Here is a 14,645-nt window from a genome sequence, read left to right as displayed (position 1 = left end):
GGAAACACATGAAGGGCTCTCAAAAGCAGGCTGCCAGTGAAAGGTAACATGAAGGACTTACTGACAGCAACCTAGAGAATACAGCCTGGGGTGGGGCAAACTGTAGAGACAAAGAAAGAAGTAGTGTTTACCAGGTGTTTTGGAAAAGAAAAAGGAGAATAGGCGGAGAAAAGAGAATTGAAGGATGGGCACTAGAACCATCTTGGCACACATTTGCCCAAGCTCTAGGGTCTGTAACACCAAGAGTGAATCCCATTGCCAAACGACTGTACTTAGCAACTGGTTCATCAAGTTCACTCTACTCAAGACATTAGTAATGGGGAAACCAGGAGCAGGAGGCACATGGAAACTGAACTTTCTACTCACTTTTTCCATAAACCTAAAACTGCTTTTCAAAATCTACTGAGCTACACATGCCTTGGGGAGGAGACAAAAAGCAAGAGATCTTCAGACTGTAAGAGTGTGTGTGTGACTGCCGTCTTGCCCGTGACTCTCCAAAGGAACTCCTGCACTCTGAGGACACCAAAGCTAACTTAGGACCTAGAGGCTGGGGTCCAGAGTTTCCTCAGAGTCTTGCTCCCCAAAGGCCACCCTCTGGCACAGACCTTGCTCTACTGGTGTAAGTGCTGGGGCCTTTAAAGTGTCAGAGGGGGAAGGGGACTCCTGACAACTTTACATCCTATAGGCATTCTTTCTAGGCTGCCTATGGGTTCTATCACCCTGAAATCAAGAGTGACTTGTTACAAGGTTAAAAACATTACCACAGACAAGGAAATATAACCTAAGATTAATTTAAAAGAAAAACAAAACAAGCACTGTTCCAGAATACTGTGTGAAAGCTGTGTGAACTTTGTCTCCTGGGCACAGGCACACAGGCCATAGAACTCATAAGGCTTCCCTTGGCTGCCACAGATCAAAAGCCAAGGCAGGGTGGCAATGGGCAAAGGGCTTTCATTCCATCTCCAACCACAGACCAAAAGCCTACCTAGTACAGTTCACCGTGGGGAGAACTTCCTTCTTGTTTCAGACAGACAGATGGACTGAGGAAAGGACAGACAGATACACAAACACACACACACGTACACAACAGAAGTTGTGTTCTCGTGCCAAAGTTCTCCCACCTCCATCCTCACTCACACTGTACTCCAAAAACCTGTGCCTTCACAATGACCAAGTCAGCCAAGGAAGATCTTAGAAGTACCAGCTAACAAGGAAAAAGGCTCTAAGAAGAATGAGCTTACAATCCTAGTGCATTAATACCAGCTAACCACCATTAATGGCTACTAACATCACAAAAGAAAGTTAGTTATTCAGACTTTGTCTTTTTTTGCTGTTGTCGTTGTTTATTGAAATATGGTCTCTCAACTTAGTTCTGGCTGTCCAGAAACCAACATGTATAGGCCACACTGGCCTTGCATTCAAAGAGATCCACCTGCCTCTACCTCCCCAGTGCTGGGATTAAAGGCACACACTACCGAACTCAGCTGGTGTCAGATCCCCCTCCGGGGGATTACAGCTAGTTGTGAACCACCATGTGGGTATTGGGAATTGAACCTGGGTCTTTTCGAAGAGTAACCAATGCTCTTAACCACTAAGCCATCTCTCCAGCTCCCATCTGCCTTTAAAAACATATATCATTCATGAAAAAAGATCAAAACTAATCTCTAGTTCCAATTATGAATTTAAAGAAACTGTAAGGCCAAACAAACACTAAAGTGACATAACAGAAATGCAATCAGAAAAGGCCAGACATCAGGGAAGTTTACAGAAATCACCTAGAGCTGAGGAGGTGGCTCAGTGAGAGAGCTTACTGCCTAAGCATGAGAATCTGAGTTCAGACCACTAGCACCCCTGTGAAAGTCAGCATGCATGCCTGCAACCCCAGGACTGACAGGGGAGAAGACAGACAAAACATAATCCCAGAGCTAGGTGGCCACCCAACCTAACCAAAACAGTAAGAAACCCTAACTCAAAGGAATAAAGCGGAAAACAATGGAGCAGGCAACATATGTTCTCTCTGGCTTCCCCACTTGCACACACAGGCACACAAGTCCAAATACATAAATGTACACACACAATGCATCCAAAAATCTCATCTAAAGAAAAAAAATAACTTAATTTCTTCAACAAATTTAATAGAGGGAAACAGATGGCAGAGAAACCCATAGATTAAAAGATTTAAATAGCAGGGAAAGAACCATATTTGAACAAGCTGTTTTTTAAGAGGTTATTAAAGGGCAACTGAGAAGACAGTGGATGTTTCATTCCACTCAATGACTATAGGTAAGCACAGTGCCCAACACTGGCAATTCCAACATTCAGGATGCTGAGGCAGGATTGCCAAGTATTCAAGGTGAGCTTGAGTTACATAGTAAGACTCTCTCTTGCTCTCTATTAATTTATTACAAAAACAAAACCAACCACTAAGGGTAGTGTCATGGCATAAACTGACATAGTAAGACCCCACCAAGGAGTATTTGAATGACACATTCCCCCAACAAAATAATACAACTAAGAGTAAAATCTAAGTAAATCATGGGAATTGAGACTTTCTCAATGCCAGGACAGAACATAGGACTTTGTACATATAAGTAAGGCAAAGGGTCTTCTACCACCAAGCTGCAGATAAATAAAACTAATAGGGAAGGTGGGGAAACAGTCATTCCTACAAGTCCAGGATTACAGAACGATGAGCTAGGGTCTGGTATCATCTATTAGAAGAGCTGTACCACAGTGCTCACAGCAAGTGCTGGAGAGATGCATGGAATCCGGACCCCTCATACAGGAACTTGGCATGATGCAGTCACTCTAAACCTCTTGACTAAAATCAAATGTAGAATGTAGAGGGGATCTAGGGAGACAGCTTAGTGGGTAAAGTGATTGCTATGCAAGTGTGAGGGCCTGAGTTTAGATCAACAGTGGAAGGCAGGGCCTGCCTGTAACCCCAAGCCAGCAGCACGGATATTAACAGGTGGATCCTAGGGACCAATCAAAATAGTCAATTCCAGGTTCATAGAGAGATCCTATCTCAAAAACAAGGTGGAGAACAAAATGAAGATGTACAGTGTTGACCTATGACCTCCAAATGCACGTGTATCCACCACATGTACACACACAAAAGAAGAAAGTATAAAAATGGGTAGGATGTCCTTTAAACTAAACATGTACTTACCATATGGCACTCTGGGCATTTATTCCACCAAAATGAAGCCTTATGTTCACATAAAAATATGCATATAAATGTTTATAGCAACTTTATTTTAACAGTCAACAACTGGAAACTACTTTTCTGGAATATCCTTCAACTGCAGCATCCATACAATGGAATACTACCAGTGACAGAGGAACTACTGGCACATAAGGCAAGTTGAATGACGCGCAAAGAAATTTCAGTCAGAAGAAAAAGCCTAAGTTACAGATGCTAGGATTCCATTTACATCACATTCTCAAAAGGGCAAATTTGCAGAGATGGAGAACAGACTAGTGCTTGTTAAGAGTTAGGGACAAAAAGGATGTGTGTGACTATAGAGATCAGAGAAATCTGAGTTGATAGAATAGTTGTATCTTTGTTGTTGTTCCTCATGAAGGAAACATGATGAACAACCAAGATGAACCTAACTTTGTTCTGTATCTTGATTGTAGTGGTTGAATCTACAAATGTGATAAAGCTCTAAACGCATACGCATGCGAAAAAGGCAAAATATGAAACATTACAGATATTTAGTTCCCTGCTTCTGAATTAAACTAGTAATTGAGATGTTACTACAATGAAACTGAGCAAATAATGTATGAAAATCACTCTACTAATTTCTATAACTTCTTACTAACCTATCAATTATCTCAAAAGAAAAAATTAATGGAACTGTGTCTGTGTGTATGTGTGTGTGTGTGTATAGATATATGGTGAATTACACTAACAAGTAGAAAAGTATCTGAAATGTGGTAATAATGGTTTCTATTTTCTTGAGCACTTCCACATAATAAACAAATAGGAAGCCGGGCAGTGGTAGCACATGCCTTCAATCCCAGCAGCACTCGGGAGGCAGAGGCAGGAGGATCTCTGTGAGTTCGAGGCCAGCCTGGTCTACAAGAGCTAGTTCCAGGACAGGCGCCAAAGCTCCACAAAAACCCTGTCTTGGGGGGAAAAAAATCCTGCCCCCCCTCAAAAAAAATAGGAAAGCAAACATTTCTGCACTAATTACAAACTACTATTTTAGGAGAGACTTGAACTAGAATTCCTATGTTCAAGTCTCTGGGCAGCAAACACTAAGTGGCTCCAGGTTCAACTTTTCCCTAAAATCTTTAACTCAAATTCCTATGTGGCCCAGAGTTCTATATCTATACAAACAATGTATCAGTATTTAAAGGTGATTGCAAATTAATGAAAAGCTTAGCTCAAAGCCATCTTCAATACATAATTACTTATTAAACAACCATTATGTGTAATCTTTTATTTATATTTACTTATTTGTTTTTGGTTTTTCAAGACAGGGCTTCTCTGTATAACTTTGGAGTCTGCCCTGGAACTCACTCTGTAGACTAGGCTGGCTTTGAACTCACACAGATCCACCTGCCTCTGTCTCCCGAAAGCTGGGATTAAAGGCGTGAGCCACCACTATTTAGCTGGGTCTGGATCCTAGTGTGCAACTGACAGATCTCAGTTGCCTTCATGAAATAGCTATTTGTCGTAGTGTTAGGAGCTCAGAAGGAAGCAATGTTATAGCTTCCCTTAAAGGCACTGGACTGGACAAGACAACCTGAGAATTGTAAAAATGTGATAGACGAGGGCAGTGAACAGATAGGTATTCTTATACCTGCTGAAGCTGAGAAAAATCCTGGGTACTTACTTCCTCTGTGGAAACTAGAAAAGCTGTTGTATGATTTCACACAGCTTTCTCTGCTCTCTTGACTGGTAGAGTAGCATGTAGTGGTGGAAACTATTTTAGGATCACACCTACAACACTTACAGGCCACTAATCACATGCATAGGTGTGATGTATTCTTGATAGTGATGGGCCATGGAAGACACTGGTTTTGAAGGCTGGTGGGTTCACTTCTAGCAGCTGGTTGTGTTCTTTTTTCTGAGCTAACTGAACAGCTCAGAGCCTCCTGAGAAATTGAGAGGACAGTAGAATGTTCTTTCAACTTGAGAGTATTTGCTAAGGAATCAGCTGCTGTGGAACACCAAAAGGGCTTCACATTTGTTACACTATAAGATTACATGTAGGCCAGGCAGTGGTGGCGCATGCTTTTAATCCCAGTTTTTAAAAAACTACCTGTGTCAATGACCTCAAAAGAAACAGCACTCACCAGTCAGATACTTCCTCAGATGACGAAGTCATGCCATCAAAGTAACTTAGTCAGAACTAGTACAAACTCTCAGCAATTCTCAACTATGAATTATAGGTAGCAGAGAATCTACAATATAATGTCTTCTTTTCCCCCCATTGGTTTTTCAAGACAGGGTTGCTCTATGTAACAGCCCTATCTGTTCTGGAACTTACTCTGTAGGCTGGCCTCAAACTCAGCAATCCACCTGCCATGCCCTGCCACCACCACCATCCAGGAACACTTCTAAATTCTTTCCTACTCAACCTTGTTCATCTGCCTGATTGATTAGAAGCCCAGCAGGAGGAACACCATGATAATCCTGAAGAAATAAGCCATAACACCAGCACTAAAGAAATGCCATCAGCACTATTACACAGTAAACAGTGAGCACTAGATGAGAGTGCTGCATCAAGAACAGAGTGGCCCCACCGCAGTGAAGAACACAGTCCCTCACCCTAACATTCCAAACTGTACTCACCAAGCCCAGCACTGAGCCAGGATCCCTTTCTTCATCTGTCCTTCCTCCCACTCACATTCTTACCCCTTAGTTCAAAAAAAAAATGAGTCCTTGCAATTTTAGGGTGCTGGAGTGCAGCTTGGTGATAGTGATGACTCCCTAACTCATGAGAGCCCAGAACCACCCAAACATACCAAAGTGAAACCTTTTCTACCAAGGTCTCCTTGGTCTCTTTTGTTAATGCATAGTCCCCAAAACATGACTAAGAAAGTCACTTGTCTTTAACAAACCACAGAGACTTCTCAGGACAATCACACAGCCTCATCCTCATGAGACTGGCAGGTACCAGGTGCCAGGTCAGCATCAGCAAGGGCTCTGGCTTCTCTACTGCAAACACCATTAAATCTTTAAGAAAAACAGCTTTTGGCTGGGCCTGGTGGTGCACACCTTGGAAGGTAGAGGAAGGATTATCTATCTCTGTGAGTCTGCGGCCAGTTTGGACTATAAAGTATGTTCTAGGACAGCCAGGGACACAGACAAACCCTGCCTCAGAAAAACAAAGAAAAAGGTTTCTAATTCATTTCCACAGGTAAGAAAGTGGAACAACAGCATCCTGCAATACAGCCCATTCTAGACAAAGGATACGTGAAAACAGTCCGATCGATCGATCAATCGATCGATCGGTAGGTAGGTAGGTAGGTAGGTAGATAGGTAGATAGGTAGATAGATAGATAGATAGATAGATAGATAGATAGATAGATAGAGGAAACTAGGTTTGGTGACTCAGGTATTATCCCCTCTACTCAGGAGAATGAGGCAGGAAAATCATAGTATTAAAAATCTGCCTGCGCTACAGAGTAACTTAAAGGCCAGCCTGGGTAACTTAGTAATGCCCTGTCTCAAACAGTAAAAAAGGGAACCTCCAAAATAAATAAATAACAGAGTACTGCAAATACCCTCTGGGCTTGGATTTGTAGCTTCAGGGTACAAAGGCTGAGACGGTACAAAGTAGTTTCATTTTAAAAAGAAAACTTTTAGAATGAGACCCTAGTACATATTTTTCTATTTTTTTTCCTTTAGTGGTATTACTAAGGATTGAACCTAAGGCACCATACAAGTGTTCTACCACTGTACGTAGTATGTATCACTGGGCTACACCCCCAGCCCTAGTACAGTACTCTATATGAAGAGTGTTTCTATCCAGTGAGTAGAAGGGAATTCATTCATTAAAAAAGGGTTAAACATAAGCTTGCCCTTGCAAGAACATGAAGCATGTAAAGAACCAAGACTCAAGGACTTCGGCAATTTAAGGAGTCGGGGTTCAAACTCAAAGAGGCACTCAGGGAGTTTAGTCAACCACTGGCACAAGAGATAGAGGACATAAAGGATAGCAGGGGACAGACAGTCTGAGTTCTAATGCCCCGTCCACAAGCTGTGTGTCCCAAGTCCCTATCTGGAGAGTTAATTCAGAGCCGAGGAACCATAATTTGCTCAGCCAGCACACTACCATTTAGTTAAATCCCAAGAACACAGAAGAAAATGTTAAGAGTCACACTAAATGTAATGTCAGAATAGTGTTATGTTAAGAGTTTCCACTGTGATTGAAAAATTCCATCCTATAGGGAAGTTCCTTAAACAAGAACATAAATAACTCAAAACAGCTTCAGGAAGTCCCTGAAACTGACCTGATTCACTAGGACCCTCCCTTTCAGAGTAAAGAATAAAACCTGAGTCCCTCTCAAAAAAGCAGAGCCCAGCTGCAAAGATGACTTTGATACCTGACCAGCTTCCTGGAAAGAGCTTTAGACAAACTGAGGCATCTGGGAAGGACACTATCCAACCTGTCAGCTGCCTGCAGACCATGCAGTGTGCTCCAGGTTCCCAGCCTTGTGAACTGTCACCCACGCTGGGGTGAGCTTTGGTGATACAGCTGTCTTTGAGTCATTTCTACTTTTATAAGTAACCTTTCACTCACATTCCTTTGAGTAACCCCAATAAAACTTACAGTTCACCAAGTTGGACCTTGGCAGTATCCATTCTTTGTTGTGAGTATCTAGGATGAGTAGACAAGTATGCGCTGCCTCCCAGCGAAAGCTCTGTTACATAATGAAGAGTGCGATACTGAGAAGTACACTCAGAAATCCAACTGTTTAAATACATGCATTTAAAAGCAAAACTAGGTTGGTAAGATGGTTCAGGAGGTAAAGTAGCTTGTCATCAGCCATGATGAACTGAGTTTGATACCCAAGACCCAAAAAACACCAACTCCCAATGTGTTGTCCTGACTTCCACTCCCTTACCTTGGCATGTGTGTGCACACATGCACACATGCAGGCACACACATATAAAATAAGTAAATATAATTTTTTAAGTAATAAAAAAATAGTAAAATTCCCTTAAAGGCTAAGAAATAAGGCTGCATAAATAAAACAAAAATCATTCAGAACCAGAGTCTCTTAGCAAGCTTTCTTAGAAGTGTTTGATGTACCTCTCAACACTAAGAAGTCTCAGATTGAAAAATAACTCCTAACTGCTGGTGTCTTCTTCTGGGAGTGGGAAAGAATAGAAGTCTGATGGTGTGATAAGCCGCTTAACAAGTTTACAGTCAGTTTTTAACAGTAATCCCTCAGGGAAATGAACAGTCCTCCTTGATCCTTCTGAGGGCAATACAATATCCGAAGCTTCTGCGTCTGAACTTTTTCAGGATTTACGTTAAACATTAAGGAGAAAAGAGAACAACTTCTGATCTATCAGAGGCAGCCAGCACTTTGGATTTATAATGTATCTTTTCTCGAAACAGGCAAGAGGCTTCAAAAAAATGCAGTTAGGGGTCATTCAGATACTAGTTGACATTGATTCCCTAAGCAGAGCCCCTTCCTGGAAGACCAACCTAGCAGAGCTCTCAGCGTCAATTTGTTGTCGCTAAACCACCAGTTTATGCTTCACCTTGGAAAGGCTAACAGGATGCAACCACAAGTCTTTAATAAAAGGTGATGACCATGGAGAGCGCCCTTGAAGCTGGGCAAAAATGACTGAGCCCTGAAGGATCTCCTCTGGAAATGAGGGCAGCTATGAGGCGTTCCCCAGCACCAGTCCTGACCACGTGACTGCATTTTTCCATAAAAGGTGGGAGTTGTAATAGTAGTGTACAGAGTAGACACCAGCCCACTATAGCACATGGAACCCACCAACTCATTTTACAGACCTTCAAGAAGGTGCATACGAATCCCTCCTTACCAATCGGGGCAGACCTGAATGGGCGAAGCTAAGAAAGGTTTACACAGGATTACTAATTGATTTCCTGAGGCCTCACTACAGATCAGCACCTGGAAATAAGAAGCAATTTCCAAGCTGATTTTCCATACTTGAGCGACACAAACCACACACCACATCACAGTCCAAAAGCTTCATTTTATCAAAAAATGAAAAAAAAAAAAAAGAGAGAGAGAGAAGAAACTCAGTAACCTAATCCAGCCAGCACAGGGGCTCTTCCCAAAGGGAAACCAGGCTGGAAACATTCCCAGCTCATGTACATAATTCACTAGGGCTCAGGTAAGATTCCATTTTGTAAGAGCTGAACTCTAAACAAAGTCACTAGTGGAGCAACATTCACACATAGCACCACGGTCATCCCTAAATAAGAACCTGCCTCTGCCACAGTGACAACTTCACAGTGAGAGGCTGCCAACCATGAACTCCTGGAAAGTTCTATCAGGGCTCAGAAGAGCTCATTATCTCTGCCAACCTAAACGAACCTGTCACACAGTGCTTGCGTTCACTATAGTCCAGGCATCACAACCTCAAGATTTTTTTAAATAAACAAACATGGGCCAAAGGGTCAAGAACAGGCAGTGTCTTTCAAGGCTGACAAGATTCTTGTCGGGGATTGGGGGAGGGGAAGGAGCATTCTGGATGTTTCTATTCTTGGCAAGAAGAGGACCTCCTGGTCCTAACCATCTAAAGACGCTAAAGCAAGAACATTTTCAGGAAGTTAGTATTGGCCCAAGGTTAAGGGGCTTCATCTTAGGAAGTGATGATGGGGACCAAGGTGTGGGGGACAGGAAGAGATCAGCGGGCATGGGAGGAGACGGTAGAAGGGCAGTGAGAAAGCATCGGGAAGGTATGGACAGTTAGGAGAGAAGAAAGGTGAGGATGACTACGGAAGGGAAGTGGATGGCTGAAGGGAATTCCCAAGAAAGCCTAGGCCGGCTAAGCGATGAAGGAAGGAATAGCCACTGATGCTCTGGAGGAGGCTCCGCCGGGGTTCCTCCCCACCCCACCCCCAGGTCCCTGTGGGCGTGTGCCCCTCTACGCGTGTGTGCAGACCCTCGGCACAGGCCGCAGCGCCAGCACTTACCCCACGACTCCCTGGTTGTAGTTCCTCCGCTTCCACGGGGTCCCGCTGTACACGCCCCCGCCACCGGCCGCCCGGCCGCCCCCGGCCGCGCGCCCTCCGCTGGGCTGCAGCAGGCTGTAGTTGAGTCCGTACGTGCTGGCCTTGTTGTCGCGCTTCCTCTTGTTGCTGCTGCCCGAGGCCGGATCAGCGGGCTCGGAGGTGGGGAGCGCGGCCGTCGGCCGCGGGGACGAGGGCGCCGACGGGACCGGCGACGCCGAGGGGCCTGCCGCTGTCCGCCGTGCCCAGGCCGCCGGCTGGTGGTGGTTGTTGTTGTTGTTGGTCGTCTCCAGGGGCAGGAAGTCCCGCTGCTCCGCGGGCACGGCGAGGCCGCTCAGCGGGCGCTCACCCGAGCGGAACATGCCGGCCGGAGCCGGGGCCGTGCCGCCGGGGCTGCTGGGGCCGCTGCCGCTCCCGCCGCTGGCCGTGCCGCCGCTTGTGCTGCTCGCGCCGCTGCTGTGACAGTGGTGGTTGAAATAGAGGTTCCTCAGCCCCTGGGTCGTCTCCCAGATCTGCATCCACAGACTGTTGGACGGTCCGAGCTGCTCTGGCTGGAACCAGGCGATCCTCGGATCCATCAAACGGCGGCGGCCGCTGCCCCCGCCCCTCCCGGCCGCCCGCAGGGCCGCCGCCGCCGCCTTAGGCGCACGCCCGGCCTCGGCAGCCGCCGCCGCCGCCACCCGGGTTTCGCCGCGGGCGGCGCGGTCGCGCAGGGAGCCTGGCCGGCGCCGGCGGCGTCGCTCCCGCCTTCGGGGCTCGCAGGCCCTCCCCCCTCCCTCCGCCCCTCCGCCGAGCCCCTGTCACCGGGGTTCCCGTGCAAATGGCGGCGGCGGCGGCGGCTCCCGAGAAGGGCGAGCGGCGGCGGCAGCGGCGGCAGCGGCGGCGGCGGCGGCGGCGGCGGCGGGACGCGCCTGCTCCGTAGCGTCCGCGCTGCTCGGCCCCGGGGCGGGGCCTCCGCCGGCTCCGCCCCTCGCTCCGCCCCGCCCCGCCGCCGCGGTCGCCCCGCCCCGTCCCTCAGCCCGCCGGCCGCGGCCGTCCCGAGGCCGCACAGCGCGTCACAGAGGCCGCGGCAGGCTGCGGGGCCGCAACCGCCCGGTCAAACGTCCCGCGCTAGCCTAGTCGGGGTCGCACGTACCTGGGTTTTCGGGCAGATCGGTGGCGCGCGCCGACGACCAGCTCCTGTCTCCCTGCGGCAAGTCTGAGGCGCACGAGGGGTTTTCGGGCAGATCGGTGGCGCGCGCCGACGACCAGCTCCGGTCTCCCTGCGGCAAGTCTGAGGCGCACGAGGCGGCCACCGAGTCCGCGGAAAGTGGCTGGTTTGCGCCGCCCCACCTCGCTCCGGACGGCGGGCTCCTCCCCTCGGTCCGGGCGCGGCTCCGGGACTCCTGACTGCGCGACGCGCGCGCACTGGAAGGGCGGGCTTCCGCTCAGGGGCCAGACAAGCACGCGGCCGCACGCGCATCTTCGTTCCGGAGCGGTCTTAGGGGCCCTCGGTGTCACGCGTCCTCGCATCACTGCCCGGCTCGAGGGTTACGCAGCACGGTTGCTCCAAGATGCACTTACAGGCTCAGGGCCCCTTAACTTTCCTAAGAAAACTCGAAGCCTTTTAAACCTCAAATAACTCTATCGTTGCCGTTAGTGGATGTTTTCCATTGAGTGGTCAATTGTGTAGCTTTCTTGGGGCGCGAAGAATATCCCACAAAAGGGAAATTTCCAGTACTTTATATCATCAATAGTGGAACACTTGAAACGCGCGCACGCTTCAAACTTGCTGCAAATTCCAGAACAAGCCCCTGACACGGGCTTTGGCTCTGTGCCCAGCTCAAGATCCTGGAAAGTTTAGGATTGTTGGTGTTATTTACTTATTTTGCAAAGGATAAAAACTTGTTTGTTACAGAATGAAGTATTGATCTATATTTTTTTTCTTCCTAAAAAAAGAATTCAATGTCCCCTGGCTGGGCTAATTGTAACCCAGTAGAATGCTTTCCTAGAGCAAAAGAAGCCCTGATGTTGATTCCAGATACCCAGCTCCATAAAGACCAAGCAGGAGAATCAGAAGTTCATGGTCATCCCCAAGTATGTAGCATCTTGGAATACGTTAAGACCCTAGCCACAAAAAACCTACTATGAATGTCCACTGTTGAAGACATTGCTAAACATTCCTCCATTCTTCCCCAAATCTCTGCACAATACGTGTCAAAATACAAGTAGATACTCAGTAATTCAGCACTTCCCCGAATGTCTGCTAACACATTAATTAAATGCTACCACCACTGGTATCTTAAATTTTTTTGTATTTTCATTTTTTTCAGTTACAATAGCACCTACCAAAAGTTACTATTTGTGTTTCAGCGATTTCTTCTTTCAGAAAACGTTAAGAACTACTACAGTGTTACTAAAATAATCAAATGAGATAATATATAAAAGTACTTTATAAGGGCTGGAGAGATAGATGGTCAGCAGTCAAAGAGCACACTGGTTGCTCTTTCAGAGGTCCCAAGTACAATTTCCAGCACTCACAAGGCAGCTCACAACTCCAGTTCCAGGGGACCTGACACTCACTCACAGACCTACTTGTAGGCAAAACACCAATGTACATAAAATAAAAAATGAAATAAATAAAAAAGTACTTTATAGACTCAAGTGTGGCTGAGCTGCCATACTTACCGATCTCACGAAGCAGCTGAGGAATCCTGGCTGCTCACCCCGGCTCAGCCCTGCCAGTAACTTAGCCCCCTCTCCAGACTGTCACCAGGTCCTAGAATGTCTATCCTTCAGGCAGAGCTAAGTTAAGTGACATTAGAGAACTTAGTCAACCAGGGCATTTGCCAGATTTCCACGAATTTATAGCCTGGTTGAGGAAGTAAAAAGAGATAATTCAACAAATACGTCTCGGAGGCTGGGTGGTGGTGGCACACACCTTTAATCCCAGCACTCGGGAGGCAGAGGCAGGCAGATCTCTGTGAGTGCAAGGCCAGCCTCTTCTACAAGAGCTAGTTCCAGGACAGGCTCTAAAGCTACAGAGAAACCCGGTCTCAAAAAAACCAAAAAAAAAAAAAAATACATATATATTTCTCGGGCCAATATATGCCAGGTTCTGAGGCTACGACAATGAACAATGCTGATAGAGTTCTTGCCTTCCTGGACCTTGTGTTCCAGTTTGGGAGGCATACAAAGTCAGACACTGGTCAACGCTATGGCGGGGTAGCAGGCTAAAGCAAGAGCATGCTAATTTTAGATGAGCTAGCCAGGGAAGGCTGCTCTGAGGTAATGATATTTGAGGAGGGACTTAAGTAAGAGACTGGACTGTGACCATCTACGGAATGAATTATTAGACGGAGTAGCAAGTCCAAAGGCCCTGAGGCAGAAATCTGCTTTGTGTATAACATAATAAGACAATTTAATTAAATATTGAATTGTGGCATAGACTCATACAGTATATTCTGGAGGACTCCTTACAAATCATTCAGAGATGGCCTGCTTGATAAAGTGCTTCCCGTAAGCATGAAGACTTAAACCTGATCCCCAGCACCCACATAAAAAACAGGCATAGTGGCTTCTGTTGGATATTCCAGCGCAGCTCTGCCAATCTAGCACACTTGGCAGGCTTCAGGTCCTTGTCAGAGATCTGTCTCACAAACAAGGCTGAGATAGCAAGATGGTTCAGTGAAGCTGCTTGGGTTCACTCAGTAGAAGGAAAGAAACCACCTCCCTGAGTTGATCTCTGACCTCCACATGTGTGCAGTGGCACACACACACACACAAAGTAAAAAAATGCTGCAAACACAAAATCATCCGGCCTATATACCTGCTATAGTAGCACAAGACTAATTCCAGATACTTGGGAGACTATATTTACTCAAAACAATCTAAAGTATATTGACAAGGAAAGGAAAAAAGAACACAGCTATTACAAACCTAGGCATTTTTGTCCATGCTCCAGTAACCTGTTTGTTTTCAGTGTGCTTTTTCCTGATGGGGGAAAAATGATGAACTGATTGTCTTAACTTGGAGGATTTGGTGAAACACTAAAGTTCCACACAGTCCATATTGAGTGGAGAAATGAAAATTAGCCAAGAATCACACAAATTTAAATGTGTTTATTGAGTTATTGGATAAAATGGGAAATAACACATACAAACTGCCACATGATAATTTTGTTATTAATAATCATCATTATAACTAATTCTATGATTGTACATGATTAAATTACTCATCTCTGGCTAATAAGAACTGTGAGTGACACCTATATACTAATTAGGATCTTCTGTGTTTAGGCTGTGAAGCCTTTGTTTGAGGTATTAATAATCTGAGACTTAGTCCCCATTTACATACTTGCTCCCTTTAGTATACAATATATACCATCGATACACTATTTTTCACTTTGATAAATAAAGAGGATTCCAAGCACAGAAATATTTCCCAATAGCTCTTCAAAATAAGCAACATGAAGGCTGGAGAGAT

At 46.0% G+C, this 14,645-nt stretch overlaps 1 protein-coding gene across 5 annotated transcripts in view; it reads right to left on the bottom strand.

The window, feature by feature from the left end:
* The window catches only part of Tent4b (terminal nucleotidyltransferase 4B), a 48,090-nt gene extending 36,577 nt beyond the window's left edge, over positions 1 to 11,513 (bottom strand). Inside the window, exons 1-2 of one of the 5 annotated variants that reach the window (XM_087900588.1) lie at positions 11,317 to 11,513; positions 10,146 to 10,637 (exon numbers count right to left, since the gene is read on the bottom strand). In XM_087900588.1, coding sequence (XP_087756714.1) covers positions 10,146 to 10,543 — 398 coding nt within the window. In that variant the 5' untranslated portion in view covers positions 10,544 to 10,637; positions 11,317 to 11,513. Of the gene's footprint in view, positions 1 to 10,145; positions 10,824 to 11,316 lie in introns of those variants that run through there. The other 4 variants (XM_085681574.2, XM_087900586.1, XM_087900587.1 and 1 more) reach the window with 4 other exon arrangements.
* Between the last annotated feature and the right edge of the window lie 3,132 nt (positions 11,514 to 14,645).

The sequence above is a fragment of the Myodes glareolus genome, chromosome 22, assembly GCF_982192425.1.
Source record: "Myodes glareolus chromosome 22, mMyoGla1.1, whole genome shotgun sequence".
NCBI lineage: Eukaryota > Metazoa > Chordata > Mammalia > Rodentia > Cricetidae > Myodes > Myodes glareolus.
This window is presented reverse-complemented; position numbering and strand designations above follow the sequence as displayed.